The sequence below is a fragment of the Salvelinus fontinalis genome, chromosome 4 (genome assembly GCF_029448725.1).
Source record: "Salvelinus fontinalis isolate EN_2023a chromosome 4, ASM2944872v1, whole genome shotgun sequence".
NCBI lineage: Eukaryota > Metazoa > Chordata > Actinopteri > Salmoniformes > Salmonidae > Salvelinus > Salvelinus fontinalis.
The window spans coordinates 70,912,917-70,928,535 of record NC_074668.1 but is presented as its reverse complement, the minus strand read 5'-3'; the positions used below and the strand labels follow the sequence as shown (position 1 = coordinate 70,928,535).

The 15,619-nt window shown below is 42.3% G+C and overlaps 1 protein-coding gene across 1 annotated transcript in view; it reads right to left on the bottom strand.

Moving 5' to 3' along the window:
• The window catches only part of LOC129854308 (immunoglobulin superfamily DCC subclass member 3-like), a 105,664-nt gene that overhangs the window by 84,464 nt on the left and 5,581 nt on the right, over nt 1-15,619 (bottom strand). The window contains exon 2 of the mRNA XM_055921205.1: nt 7,347-7,652. Coding sequence (XP_055777180.1) covers nt 7,347-7,652 — 306 coding nt within the window. The remainder of the gene's footprint in view (nt 1-7,346; nt 7,653-15,619) is intronic.

The following is a 15,619-nucleotide window of genomic DNA, read 5'->3' as shown; positions in this document are numbered from 1 at the left end:
AGCCCATGCTGCACCAGCTCCCAGCAGAGAGCTCACACACACGGCAGACAAGTAAATAAGAAGAACAATTTATGGTGGATGGGGTTGAGGGCCGGGCGGGACACTTTATCTGAGGGGGGCTATAAAGAGGCTTCACTAATCGCGCCACCATTTGCATGGCAGCAATGCCTGCCTGTTACTGAGACTGCCATGGTGCCGTGGTGTAGGGAGCGAGGCTGTAATGCACACAAATTACCCTAAAGTACAAATTGAGCATGAGCCCCAACACAGACAAATACATCAGACAAAAAATAGCCTTTGATCTTTAGAAGTCTTGAGCAACAGATCTATGCCACCTCTCTTTAAAGGAGAGAAAAAAGGTCTCAGCTTCCTTCCCGTCTCAAATGTATTTCTCTATTGGTGGGCCCTAAAAGGATAAAAGAGATCTGAAATGGTTCAAGCCTCTCTCATATGCTAAACTGCCCCTGCTGGAGGTTGGCTATTAGTGTCTTCCCTATGAGAGGCCTTCTGCACTGACAGAACATTACCCAGCACTTCTTCCTGTATCACAATCCTCTGTACCAAGTATTTAGACAACCCCCCCCAAAAGTGCAATACAGGAACAGCTGAGAGCTAAGTAGAGGCATCGAACAGAAACGGAACCATTCCGAGACTGATAACATCATCAGAGCATTTTTTCACCTCCCATCAACACTTCTTCCTCCACTCCACTGGCTGGAGATAGGTGGACAGACAGAAAGGCCCTGATGGTGTACCCTGAGATAATCAATATGTAGTTCAAATTCTGAGGAGGAGGAAGGTGGTGAGAAATACTCCCTTCCTTCACCTGTCCCTTCTCCCTGGGAGGAAAGAAGAGCAGAGCTGTTTCCCTTTTGCCACATCTCTTCTCATGTCTCCTCCAGTGGGTGAGCCAGGGTTGATTCCTACTGGGCTTCATCCATTGATTTATATATACACTAGATGACTGAAGCTACCGCACCCCCATTTTGGCACTCCCCCACTGTTGTAAAAAATATATTGGAAGCTATAGAAATTAATTTATGAATGTCTACATTCGTTTATGCCATGTTTATTTTATTATGGACACCTTAATGGATGCTTTTAAATTATATTATGTGAGCTTAACATAAAAATGTAAAATAAAAAAAAGTATACATTTTCATTCCTTAAAATATAATTTTGAGAGATTACTAATGTTACTGTCCTTACTACAACAACAAAAATACATGTAATTTTTTCCTTGAAACGTTGAAATACTGTAGAATTCCATTAATTCCTATGGATGACTGTTTCTACTGTGGAGTACCAATATGGCCGACTGGTGACTTCAAAGCCTCTCAATGGCCAATAAATAGCATCAGCAATCCAGGGTTTATATAGGTCATTGGCTCCATCCAGCAGTGAATCACTCCAGTCCATCACATCCTTTTACTGAAGAATAAAAAACAAACTAACAAAGGCTCCAACTGGATGATATAAAAAAACAAGAACTAGGCCCACTGCTTTTGAAGAAGGAAATATGGATTTTGCTTCACGTGATAACAATACCCAGTGTGAATTGTTCAAGCCCCTCGTGATGTGTAATGATTCATAGATCAAACTCCATATCTTGCAGGGCATCTGTACGTGCGGCAATCAAAGGGACATTGACTCTGGTTTGTAAGCCCAGAAGCATTTTATGTTTGCGACAGTGCACCCAGGAGCACACAGAGACCTTTACTGACCTTTACTGAGAGGATCATGCTTTAACCACCATTTTCCCAAACAACAATAGACATGACCACGCCACGATGGGCTGCATGAGACATTGGGGCTGTGAATTCCTGCGGAGCCCATTTGTCCATTCTCTACCTGGGCATTTCCACTGAAAAAGACCCATTAGCACCAACATGTGAAGTTTTTAGAAGCATATCAAATTGGGTGTCAAATGAAAGCTAAGAGTCTATATTTATGGGAAATAAAGGCATAGATACATTTTCCAACAATTTTCCATCTTAAAAACTAGGCATAAGTAATTTCTGGGTAAACAAATGGAAAAGAGGTCTTAGAAAACATCTCCCAGAAAAAGTCTTAAAAGGTATACCTTCTGTAAGTTTAAGAAATATTATCTTGTAATTCCTTTACTAAAAACCTACATATCTTTACATTTTAGAATATTTTCAAATGTCTCTACCTAATGAGAGAGGATAATGAAAGCTCACAGAAGTAAGAAGTAAAGGTAGACCTATCAATTTGTGTTTATACGGATATCGATTTTGTTTATGAATTATTGATTGATTAAAACTCGTTATTCCGTTACCAATTCAGTAATGGAATTACTGCAACTGAATTAGCTACAATGGGAAATCCTAATAGTCACAAACCACAGTTGGGTCACCTGCTACTGTCTTCCCTTTTATGTTTAGCTCATAACTGTTTTCTTTGTCTTTCTGGTGTCTGGTGGGACAACTCCTCCCTCTCTCTCTCCCTCTCCAGTTAATGTCACCTCTCCCAGCTCTTACTGACACCTACCCATGAGCCCCATCTCTTTCCATTTCCTGTAACTAGCATCCTCACCCACTGAGCACCGACCGACACCGGACGTCCATGGATGTTGAAATGTAGTTGAAATTTGGTCAGTTCACCCATGGCCTTGATGTTAAAGTCCACAGATGGACCGGACTGGACCAAATCTATCATAGACGTATGTTTCACAAGTTTGGATAGCACAGTACAGTACAGTACAGTGAGTAGAGCACAATACAGTACAGTACAATACAGTAGTACAGTACGATAAGGTACAGTACAGTGAAGAAAGGTAGAGTATAGTACAGTAGAGTAGAGTATAGTGTACTGTACAAAACTATACTATACTTTACTGTACTGAACTGTACTGAACTCTACTATACTCTACTTTACTGTACTTTACTGAACTCTACTATACTAATCTCTACTGTACTCAACTGAACTCTACTCTATCCTACTCTACTCTGCTATTGTACTGCACCGTACTCTACTGTGCTCCAAACTTGTGAAAACATGAGGAGAATGACATTCATATCCATAAGTATGCATTTCTGTGTAGTACAGATCAGGGATCCATGATGCAATTCCGTTACCGTAATTCTGTTACCGGGTGTAAATCCACTTCACTTACTGTAGTTCAATAACCAAAATATATATTTTTTAACTCAATGTGCCCTATCATAGCTGACACCTCATTCTTTCTGCAGACATCTTTTCATCTTCATTCAGAGCAGATATTTAACAGAGTTTTTAGAGAACGTGGCATAAAAACCTGAGAGAGATTTTACCGTAATTCTGTTACCAAAGTTTGCATCTGCACAGTTCTTCCACTAAATTAGATTTATGTACATTTTTCAGTGGAAATTGTTAAAAGCAGTCCTTGTGCATAGAGTTGTATGGTTTGTTAAACTTTGTCAAAGCGTAATTCCGTTACCGTGAAATTGCCCAGCTGTTCGTTTTCACAATGATTGCTTCCTCCCGTCCTGAAGCCTGGTGTCCTGTAGGCTCAGATAACCAAGTAAAGATTCATTAAGGAGAAGGCCCTGCACTTAGCTTATTTTTGCCACTCAACAAAGACATAAATTGCCTGAGTCCCGCATCGGCAAGCAAAACACACACACACACACACACACACACACACACACACACACACACACACACACACACACACGCACACACACACACACACACACACACACACACACACACACACACACACACACACACACACACACACACACACACACACACACATGGTTACTATCATATGGTAGACATGTCAGGACACATATGGTAGGCATCCCCATTCCCAGCAGGTAAATATCACATGCTTCATTAGAATGGGGCCCTCTCTCAACACACCCTCCTTAGGGGTCAAAGGCCATAATGATAGAATGTGACCTCCAGACCATCAGTAATCCTTAAGCTAATCAATATGAGTCACAGGGCAGGGGTCATCCATTTAAGTGACCCTGAAAAACAAAAAGGAAGGAAGCCCAGAAGAGAAGAGAGCACACCATTATCTGTTCAAGAGGAGCCAGTGGTGGGAAAAGCCCTACCACCCGAAGCAATGAGCTTCAACTTGACGCAGAGAGAAAGAAGCTGTCTGCACATAGTATTACATCCTAGTACATCCTGTAATCAGATTGCGGAGCACATTCAGAGAGATCAGAGAGATCTGTGCTGGCCAGGTGTGGATACATGAGTAGATTCATTGTGTGACATATTCATTGTATCACTGGATATGAAAGGTTGTTTGTAATACCAGCTGTAGACCAGACCTAATATTAGCCACCCCCTCAGCAGTGAATATTATAATTGGTCCCAAAATTCGAATTCATCCTTTGTCTTTATTCTGTACACCTCATAAAATTCCCCTTCTGGTCAATGATTATATATGCAAAGTCAGCAGGGTCAACCACACAATTAAGAGAATAAAATGCAAAAGTTGGCCAAATCTTTCAAATGATAATAGACTCAAAGCTAATCAGATAGGAACAGATAACATAGATTATAAAGCAATGCATAATGCATACTGGACTAACGTTGCTGAAAAAAATAATTCCATTATTATACCTGCTATGGGCATGCTCGAGTGGCGCAGCGGTCTAAGGCACTGCATATCAGTCCCTGGTTCAAATCCAGACTGTATCACATCCAGCTGTGATTGGAAGTCCCACAGGGCGGTGCACAATTGGCCCAGGTTTGGCCGGGGTAGGCCGTCTTTGTAAATATGAATTAGTTCTTAACTGACTTGCCCAGTTAAATAAAGGTTAAAAAAATATATAAAATATATATATTCCTCAGGTGCTATCAGCAGAGATTTTCATTTCAACCCCCCCTCCCGGTTTTACATCCACTCCACCCTCAGACCACTAAATCATAAATAATAATTAATGGAATAGCCAAATCCAGGATTTTCTCTCATGTAAAAGCGGGGAGGTGCTGAAACGGTAACTATGGGCTGACTTTTGAGAGAAAGCCTCCCTAAGGAGGTTTTAAAAGGTTTCTTGTGTCTGGCGGCACCACTGCGCAGGGATTACTTTTTCCCGTGGCCTGCGAGATGCAGGGCCCTCCCCGTGACCACTTAGCCACCTCGGTCCCATTGAGCGGCGAGGCCGCATGGACACAACAGCACAGCAGTGAGCTGTCTCCTTCCTGGCCTGTGTTACACACAGGGCAGGAATCTAAGCCCTCTGCCAGCCTTTGTCTGTCAGTGTGTAACTCGACGCAGCACAGAAGAGCTTTCAGAAACGCTTAACTGTACAGTATCACAAAGGTGCTGCTTTGATTGCTCCCCACGACCTCTGCAGTGGATGCCTGTGCATTTGAGTTACTATATTGTAGGCAAGTATGTGTGTGTGTGTGTGTGTGTGTGTGTGTGTGTGTGTGTGTGTGTGTGTGTGTGTGTGTGTGTGTGTGTGTGTGTGTGTGTGTGTGTGTGTGTGTGTGTGTGTGTGTGTGTGTGTGTGTGTGTGTGTGTGTGTGCGCGTGTGTGTAAACACAAAGTTTTTTTTTAAAGAATACTGCACATTCAACTGACCCATTGTTCTCCAGTGTACGGCACTGACATATACCGTTTCTTTCTTCTTCCACAGAAACACATGGGTTTGTCTATTGTTCTCCAGCACTGCACAGCAATGGAGCACTGGAGCACACCACATCATCATTAACAAACATATGAAGGTACAGAGTTCAATACAGAGGGTCTTCTATTAGCCGTTAAAGGACAAAGGCTGCTTCACAAGCTTGGAGACCACATCAATTACTGTGGCTGCCTTACTTAAGACACCACCAACCCTCTGCTCTACGGTCACTTCATTGTTCAGTTACAACGACCCGAAGCCTCATGAAGCAAGGAGACGAGACCTTCTGAAAATAACAAGCGCCACATAGCATAACACATTCACTTTGAGACCAACTCCGTGGAGGCTGCTGAGGGGAGGACGGCTCATGATAATGGCTGGAATGGAGTCCGTGGAATGGTATCAAACACATCAAAAACATGGTTACCATGTGGTTGATACCACTCCACTGACTCCATACCAGCCATTATCATGAGCCGTCCTCCCCTCAGCAGCCTCCACTGGAATAACTCCACCATGTAAGCTATACTGTCTATGTGTTTAAATGACCATTGCCACTACGTTTTCTTCCGTTTCCAGTCAAGTCAAGCACAGCCTTGACAACGCAATAGCCGTATGTTTACAGTGTAATCTACACATACACTGTGCAGTGTACATAGCTACAGTATCAGAATGAGAAACGCCAAGGCAGGAATAAGAGACGAGGCAGTGTCCAGCACAGTGCTGTTCTCTGTCTCTCTCCAAACAACAGCCACATGTCTGGTCAAACAGAGCAGAGGGCTAGAGGACAGGGGGATGGCTTTCTTTTGACGGAGGGATACACACATGGAGATGGTGATAGAGAGAGAGGGGAGAGAAATGGAACGGGGAGAGAAAAAAAGAGAGAAAGAGAGAGAGAGAGAAGGATAGAGTTCAATAGAGACTGCTCTGAGAGTCTGAACCAAACAGCCACATTTTCTCTCCACCAAAGAGACAGATTGTAAGTATGTTATCCCTGTGCCATGGTTCCAATGCTTAGCACTTGACGTGGAACTCAAGTGAATCCAAAAAAAAGAGCTTTGTGGCTAGAGCAGAGCGCAGAAAATTGATCTTGGTGCCAGCAACCAGCGAGAGGGCCATCAGCAACACATTGAGATTACAGCAGGCACAACAACGCAGTGTGAACGCCAAGTATGAAGGCTTGCTAATAGTAAATTCCAGAGAAGAGCACAGATTAAGTATGAAATATTACTAGGGACATGCAACATTACACGAAGGGAGGGCAAAATCCAAAATGCTAATGTTCCTTTGGAAATAAGGCTTCTTTGTCAAACCATCAAATCCCTGGCTCCCTAAGTCTCTCATATTGGGCTCATCCAAACATAATGTGGCTCCAATATTAAAGCTGGGTAAATACAGTATCCTGCTGGTTACTCTGACTGTACAGCCACGTATCCAGCAGCGGTCGGCTACATGAGAGACATGCTGTAGACATGGGTTAACAAACCCAACGTCAGATTTCACCACCTTTCAACAATAGTGACGGCAAAAAGTTCAGCAGATTTAAACTTCAACCGACATATTATTGAATTATTGTATGCATATTCATTGTATTCACTGAGTCATACTTGCTAGCAATCAACAAATACCTATCCTATTACCAATGTTGGTAATATGTTGGGGATTGCTAATTATGCTTTTCAATTACATTGTAATAACATGGTACTACTATGGCAGTAATAACCCCCGTAGCAAGGTTATTAAAGGAACACTTACTGGCTGCCTGCACCCTGGCTCTGCGGCTCACCACCAGACCAAAGGAGTTCTGGCCCACGCACTCATAATCCCCTTCATCAGTTGAGCCGTGAGACTTGGTCCTCTGGAAGTGTCCAATCAGCAGAGTGCCGTTGTGGAACATGGTGTAGTATTGGTCATCCACCAGGAGGATTCCGTTCCTCCTCCACTGCGTGGTGATTGGTGGGATACCGTCCACCTGACAGTGCAGCATGAGGGGCTGCTCCTGCACCGCGATGATGTCACTGGGCTCCAGGGTGAAGGAGAGCTCTGCTCCCGATGTCACACCTACACAAATAGCAGAGAAATACATACGTTACACCTACACAGCTACACAGAAAATACGCTCAGTGCTCATGAGCAAACAGCCTTAGCAAGATAGGTTAGAGTTTGGTCTCAAGAGAATTCATTCACACTCACTAGCAAGAACATGCTTTTCAGCACAGTGACAATGAACTATCCACACCTACAAGCACAAGAGAATAGACTGCCAGGTGAATGTAGAAGGAACAGACTGGTGAATTCTTTCTTATCACAAAGAAAACATGGAGCTGTGGTGGCAGATATTGATGTGTGTTATAGAATAAAAAAAGCACAATAACTGTACACTGTCTGATTACTGTGCATGCTACTGTCTGCCAGCTTCCAGTACCATAATAAACCACCTTGATGTGCTGCTGACAATCCACCTACCTACTGCCTTTGAGACATGATGCACTCAATACCGTCTGGTTCTGCCATTGTACCAAATGGAACACATTGCTGGCTAGTGATGGAGGAAACAGAAAAAGTACTCAATTGTCATACTTGTGTAAAAGTAAAGATACCTTAAAATAAAATGACTTAAGTAGAAGTGAAAGTCACCCAGTGAAATACTACTCAAGTAAAAGTAGAGTATTTGGTTTATACTTTAGTATCAAAAGTAAAGGTAAAATTGTAACTTGTATAGCGGCACAATTTATTTTTATTTATTTATTTACAGATAGCCAGGGGAACACTCCAACACTAAGACATAATTTACAAATGAAGCATATGTGTTTAGTGAGTCCGCTAGATCAGAGGCAGTAAGGATGACCAGGGATGTTCTCTTGACAAGTATTTTAAGTATTTTTACTTAAGTACTTTACACCACTGCATATCAGGATATTATTTTTGCTGATATATCGTATCGTTAGACAATATTGCAATATTATTTTTGTGCTAGTTGGCTGTACTTGCAACAAAACGCCACTATTTGTCCTTCAAAGCTAGTTCTCCATAATTTTTTAAAATAGGGAGACAATTTGTTTTCAGCACTTTTATTTCCATGACTTATCAAAAGTCATTTTCTCATAACTCTCTCTTGTCTCTCTGCAGCAGACATATGATGAGCAATATGTTTGGAACATCAAATCGCAATAAAATCACAGTATCTAATCACAATAGGAGGGATCATGAGAATTGTGGGAATCGCAATACATATTGTATCGGCACATAAGTATCGTGATAACATCGTATTGTGAGGTCCCTGGCAATTCCCAGCCCTATTGCTGGGCCACTTTGATGTTTCCTTGCTCTGTAATCACCTGCAGGGTCAATCATCAACACCAAGAGCAAGGTGACAGCGATTATGTGATTGTCACTTTGAAATCTGCTTCTTCTGCCAGGGATAAAATGTAATTCAGAAGGTGTTTGTTGGCTGTTAAGGCCCTGAAGGCCGCTGGCACAGAGAGGCTGTAATAAACATTCATTTAGGTCAGTAACTCAAACGACTGCATTTTGAATGGCTTGAATACAGATTTGCTCAGATCAATAGTGGAATGCAACAGAGAAGGTTTCAAATTGTCTGCTTTTCAGAGACACGAGCATTGCCTTTTGAGGGCAGATAGAAAACGAAGCTAAAGATTATGGCCAAGGTCACTGGGGACTGTCGTGTTTTCATCATTTTATCTGCTGCACTCATTTCATCTTTGTCTTACAGTAACATAACTGGAAGTTTCTTTCCTCTTCCCCTGACCTGGTGACATATGAGAGAGAGAGAGAGAGAGAGAGAGAGACAGAGAGAGAGAGAGAGAGAGAGAGAGAGAGAGAGAGAGAGAGAGATGATTGAGGACTATCCATCTAGTGTCCATCTACACTGAAAAATATATAAATGCAACATGAAAAGTGTTGGTCCCATGAGCTGGTTCCTGACCTGAATTTTCCATATGTACAAATAGCTTATTTCTCTCAAATTTTGTGTACAAATTTGCTTACATCCCTGTTAGCTAGCATTTCTCCTTTGTTAAGATTTATTTTAAAATGTTTAATTTCACCTTTATTTTTACCAGGTAGGCCAGTTGAGAACAAGTTCTCATTTACAACTGCGACCTGGCCAAGATAAAGCAAAGCAGTGCGACAAAAATAACAACACATGGGATAAACAAACGTACAGTCAAATAACACAATATAAAAATCTATATACAGTGTGTGCAAATGTAGTAAGATTAGGGAGGTAAGGCAATAAATAGGCCATAGTGGTGAAATAATTACAATTTTGCATTAACACTGGAGTGATAGATGTGCAGTTGATGATGTGCAAGTAGAGATACTCGGGTGCAAAAGAGCAACAAAAAAACAAAACAATATGGGGATGACGTAGTTGGGTGGGCTATTTACAGATGGGCTGTGTACGGGTGCAGTGATCGGTTAGCTTTTCCGACAGCCAATGCTTAAAGTTAGTGAGGGAGATATAAGTCTCCAGCTTCAGTGATTTTTGCAATTCGTTCCAGTCATTGGCAGCAGAGAACTGGAAGGAAAGGCAGCCAAACGAGGTGTTGGCTTTGGGGATGACCAGTGAAACATACCTGCTGGAGCGCGTGCTACGGGTGGGTGTTGCTATGGTGACCAATGAGCTGAGATAAGGCGGGGCTTTACCTAGCAAATACTTATAGATGACCTGGAGCCAGTGGGTTGGAGCCATCCACCTGACAGGTGAGGCATATCAAGAAGCTGATTAAATAGCTTGATCATTACACAGGTGCACCTTGAGCTGGGAACAATAAAAGGCCACTCTAAAATGTGCAGTTTTGTCACACAACACGATGCCACAGTTTTGAGGGGCCATGCAATTGGCATGCTGACTGCAGGAATGTCCACTAGAGCTGTTGCCAGATAATTTAATGTTAATTTCTCTACCATAAGCTGTCTCCAACGTCATTTTAGAGAATTTAACAGTGCGTCCAACCAGCTTCACAACCGCAGACCATGTGTATGGCGTTGTGTGGGCGTGCGGTTTACTGATATCCACGTTGTGAACAGAATGCCCTATGGTGGCGGTGAGGTTATGGTATGGGCATTTTATCGATGGAAATTTGAATGCACAAAAATACCGTGACGAGATCCTGAGGCCCATTAGAGGGCCATTTATTTTAAGGTATCTAAATGCATAGCTGTATTCCCAGTCGTGTGAAATCCATAAATTAGGGCCTAATGAATTTATTTCAATTGACTGATTTCCTCATATGAACTGTAACTCAGTCAAATCTGTGAAATTGTTGCATGTCGCGTTTCTATTTTGGCGTAGTATATTTCCTTCTAGTGTCAGTGAAGGTATCTGTGTGTGAGTTTGTGCAGTGTGTGTGGGCTGAGACAGAGAGCACAGGGCAGTGTAAATAAGGAAACTATCCATGTTAGTCTTCTCACTCCTCTCTCTGATCAGCTCAGCCAGAGCCAGAAAGCAGGGTTAAATGATTACCTGGTCATGATAAAGTCTTACACAACAAGAACGGAGCAGACGCAGACACGCACGCACGCACGCACGCACACACACACAGGCGCACACAATAATTCACACTTGCAAGCTCGTATTACAAACTCACCCACACACATACTTCCCTTCTGTGACTTATTACTGAGGTACTGATTAATTCATTAATATCAATAGTTATGCTTGGCGATGATACCAGAGTGAGGTCTTTCGTGTCTGTGGTTCTGAGAGGGAACAGAAGGAGAGAGAACAATAAATAAAGGACGTAAACAAGCTGACCTGACTTGGTGCCATAAAAGTAAAGCTTAGCGGACTCTCCTGCACCTCCGTGCTCTCAGTATCAGGTTTCAGCTGCTCAAGGACTAAGCACTAACAGTCCCTGCCTCGGACCCAGGAATCTGAGTGGGGGATTGGGCGGGAGGGGAAGCACAGGGGTCAGCACAGAGGACCTCCGGCGTCATCCCTAAAATTCCAGCCCATGAATACTCCCCTTTAGGTGCAGACAAGGAATTCATTGACATGCTCTCCTTTCTAACCGTTTCCCTCCCGCTCTCTCTGCGAGGTAAGTAAAGCTGCTACGAGACCAAAGAGACAACAGTGCTATCGCCTCTGAAAAACAAGGGGGTGGTGAAATATTTAACCCCTTGTTGGCCGTGCTGCCTGCACAGAGCTCTCTGCTCCGCTGCCCCAACAAAGCCTGAGCGTTCCACACACACAGGAAGCCAGCGCAGTCAGCATAGCTACCAGTACATGAACAGCAAACAAAGAGCACGCGGGTACAGAGGCAATCAGTCACGCTTCCTGTTATGGGCAAAACAATGATGGAAGCTAAAACACTCATTATACTCTAAAAAGCTTCTGGACACAAATTTAGCATTAGATGATACAAAAGCGTTACATATGACATTTTCTTAGGAGACAGAGGGGGCTCTGTTTCTGACCTCTGGATATAGAAGGGATGTTCATGTCAAGCTTTCAAAACTGTTACAGGGCATTAATAGATGTTATCCAGCATCAGAAACTCAGATAAAATCTAAATCCAAGTAGTGTTTCGTCGCCCGTAGTAACATCAACAAACTGAATCCGTGTTATTATCATGTCAGTGATTTCAAGAGCAGCAGAACATGGCTTTATTAAGGTATTTCCCAGCGATGAGCCATTCATGAATGCATTGCAGTGTGTCCTTTAAGCTGAACAGGAAGCTGATGAATTCAATGAATGCGTTGGCTTTGAAATGAATAAAGCATGGAGAGAGAGCAGGGTCCTGCAGCTTTTCAAATGATAGCTTTGACTGATTAGCTCATCAATGTCATCAGATAGACTCGGAGGTCTGTGGACTCTTACAAAGCACTGATGACTGCCTCCAAGACATTACAAATTAATGTCCACATGGAACATTAATGACTGGTTCCAACACTGTCTTTGGAAAAAAAGGAGAAGAGGAAAGGTGAAATAACAGACGGTAAGAAGAGAGAGAGAGGATAGAGAGAGAGAAACAGAGAGAGGTGGACAGCATTACCAGCACATGGGCACAGCAGAAGCACTGAGCACCTAGCTAAGCTTTAGAGGGGTCAGGGCTATGGATGAGGAGGGGAGGGCTGGCTGGCCATGTGTGTGTTGTGTGCTGTGCTGCTGGGTGCTGTGCTGCGTGGAACAGGAGAAGAGAGGCCAGCACAGCTGTAGATGCCAGAGGTCAGAGCATTGACACACTGTCAAAGAGACTGAGAAAGAGGCACACACAGTCAGGCAGACCCCTCCTCTTAATGCTCCCTTTAACAAGGGGAGGGGGACCCTGGGGTTTAGGATTACCACCGTGGGAGACCAGTAGCCTGCCAGGCTGAGAGAGACTAGTGGTGGCTAAGTGTGGCTCGCGCTCAGGCTTACTACTGGCATTCAATTAAGCCCACCGTGCTACTGTACGAAGGACTGGAGGGAGGGAGGCATCCACAGTCTCACAGCCAAACTGCTGCAGTTGGCTAAATAATAACCAAGCTCTTATCAACATTGTTAGAAATCAAGCAGTAAAGCTGCATCACAGCACATTCTGTTGCGGTGCAAAAACACATAAAAAGCTTGGTTTAATCAATCACAGACAGTGAGCATCCTGAACACTGCAGAACAATGCATACTTAATGCTCCCATAATTTCCTCCTCAGTAAAATGCACTCCTGGGTAATTTGTCCCTTGTCACATGAGGCACTTCAATTTCAGCAGCCACTGCTGTTGTTGTTTAATCAGACCCATACAGTCACAGATCTGGATCAGATCATTACAATGCAATCAAGAGGCAGGTCTCAATTTCAGATGCACAAAAAAAAATAGACTTTTTAAAAACTCTAATCATCTCACACAATAACAGTACATTAAGAGGGTAAACGTGTTAAGCGTTTAAATAGCAATATTGTATCGGGAGCAACCCATCTAGTCATCCCTCACACTGTTTAGATATCAGAAGCAGGACCTGATCTTTGTCTCATCACTTTCTCCACTCTTTTATTTCACCTTCTCAGTGAAATAGCAAGGCTCTCTCATCCACCTCTTCCTCAGTTTCAATGCCAAGTCTACTCAACCCTGTAGGTTACCATCCATTGCCAACTCATCCATGATACAGGCAACATTTTGGTATAATTATGTACACCTTAGAGTGTGCTCTAAAATATGGAGTATGTCTAGATTCTAAAAACATTAATTTATTCAACATTAAAAATATTAACATCTCAAAAGTTCCCTTTTTGATGTTGTTCAATTTAAGACATTGTTTGGAACAATAGATAAAATTTCCAGAGTGGGCTTTATGCAAATTTTTTTGTTATGAGCACCACCAACACAGTGAATGGGAAAATGGATTCAAAGGGAACTCTCTCCGCTGGTGATTTGCTGAATGTACAATCCTAAAGGAGGGCGGTGATTGGTTAATGACCTATAAAGTCAATTTCTCATATTATAATATGTCTTATCTTCAAAAGTACCAGAGCCCACTCTGGAAATATGTTTGAAATGTTTGAAAAGTATTTTGTTCCAAACAATATGTATAAAATAAGCTAAACCAAAAAGGGTACTTTTTTATGTTTAATAATTAATGTGAAAATGTGTTTTTCAGATTCTAGTCATTCTCCATATTTTAGAGCAAACTATAAGAAGTGACCACAAGATGTTGTCTGTAGGGGGGGACCGACTCCAACTTCCGCCAGAGTCGGTCCCTCCTTGTTCGAGCGGCGTTTGGCGGTTGACGTCACCGGCCTTCTAGCCATCACCGATCCACTTTTCATTTTCCATTTGTTTTGTCTTTGTTTATTTACCCTCTGGTTTCCCCCATGTTTGTGTGCGTGTTTGTTTTATTTTAAGGCTGTATCTGAAAGCTGGTATATTGTTGCCGGGTTTGGTTTTTACGCCCGTTTATTTCGTGGTACCGGTATTTTTCCAGCACCATAGTATTGTGTTTATACTGGTGTTTTCTTGTATTAAATTCCTTGTCCACACATCTCAGCTCTCCTGCGCCTGACTCCTTTCGCCAGTTACCCACAGCCTTGACAGTATAATGTACGGTTCACAGATCATAGGGTCTTACAGTAGGCATGTGCAGGTTTAAAAAGGGCCTAAAATGGCCACTTTCATCATGATTTTCTCAAAAATGGTTTGTGATACAAATATAACAAGCATGTTAAACATCCTTCCTACCAATTAAGTTTCTATGTGAGAATTGCCAGAACAATCTGAGATACAAAAAAACTTATTGGGGCTATCCTTGCATGGAATCACCCAAATAATTTTGGGGGGTCAACCATACATGTATTTAATTATTTTTGGAAAGGGCACACAGAGCTTGTTTTGCCACTTGTAGATGTCTCCCAGTGTTTGTTATGAAGTTGACATGTTAATGAAGGAAAGTCACCCAGTAAAATACTACTTGAGTAAAAGTCTAAAAGTATTACGTTTTAAATATACTTAAGTATCTAAAGTAAATATAATTGCTAAAATATACTTAAGTATCAAAAGTAAAAGTATAAATAATTTCAAATTCCTTATATTAAGCAAACCAGATGGCACCATTCTTTTTGGGGGGGGGGGGGGGGGGGGGGGCGGGGGTAGCAGGGGCACACTCCAAGTTCTCTTGAGAAGTGTGTAATTGGACCATTTTCTTGTCCTGCTAAGCATTCAAAATGTAACACGTTGTCACGATCGTTTGTAGAAACGGACCAAGGCGCAGCGTGATTACAGTTCCACATAATTTATTAATGGTGAAACTTAACAAAAACAATAAACAATAAATGAACAACGAACCGTGACTACAGAGGTGCTATATACACTTACTCAAAATACAAAATTCAATATCCCACAAAACACAGGTGGAAAAAAGGCTACCTAAATATGATCCCCAATTAGAGACAACGATTACCAGCTGCCTTTAATTGGGAACCATATCAAGCACACCAACATAGAAATAGGAAAACTAGAACGCCACATACAAATAATAAACTAGAACACCACATAAAAATAATAGACTAGAACACCCCAGTCACACTCTGAC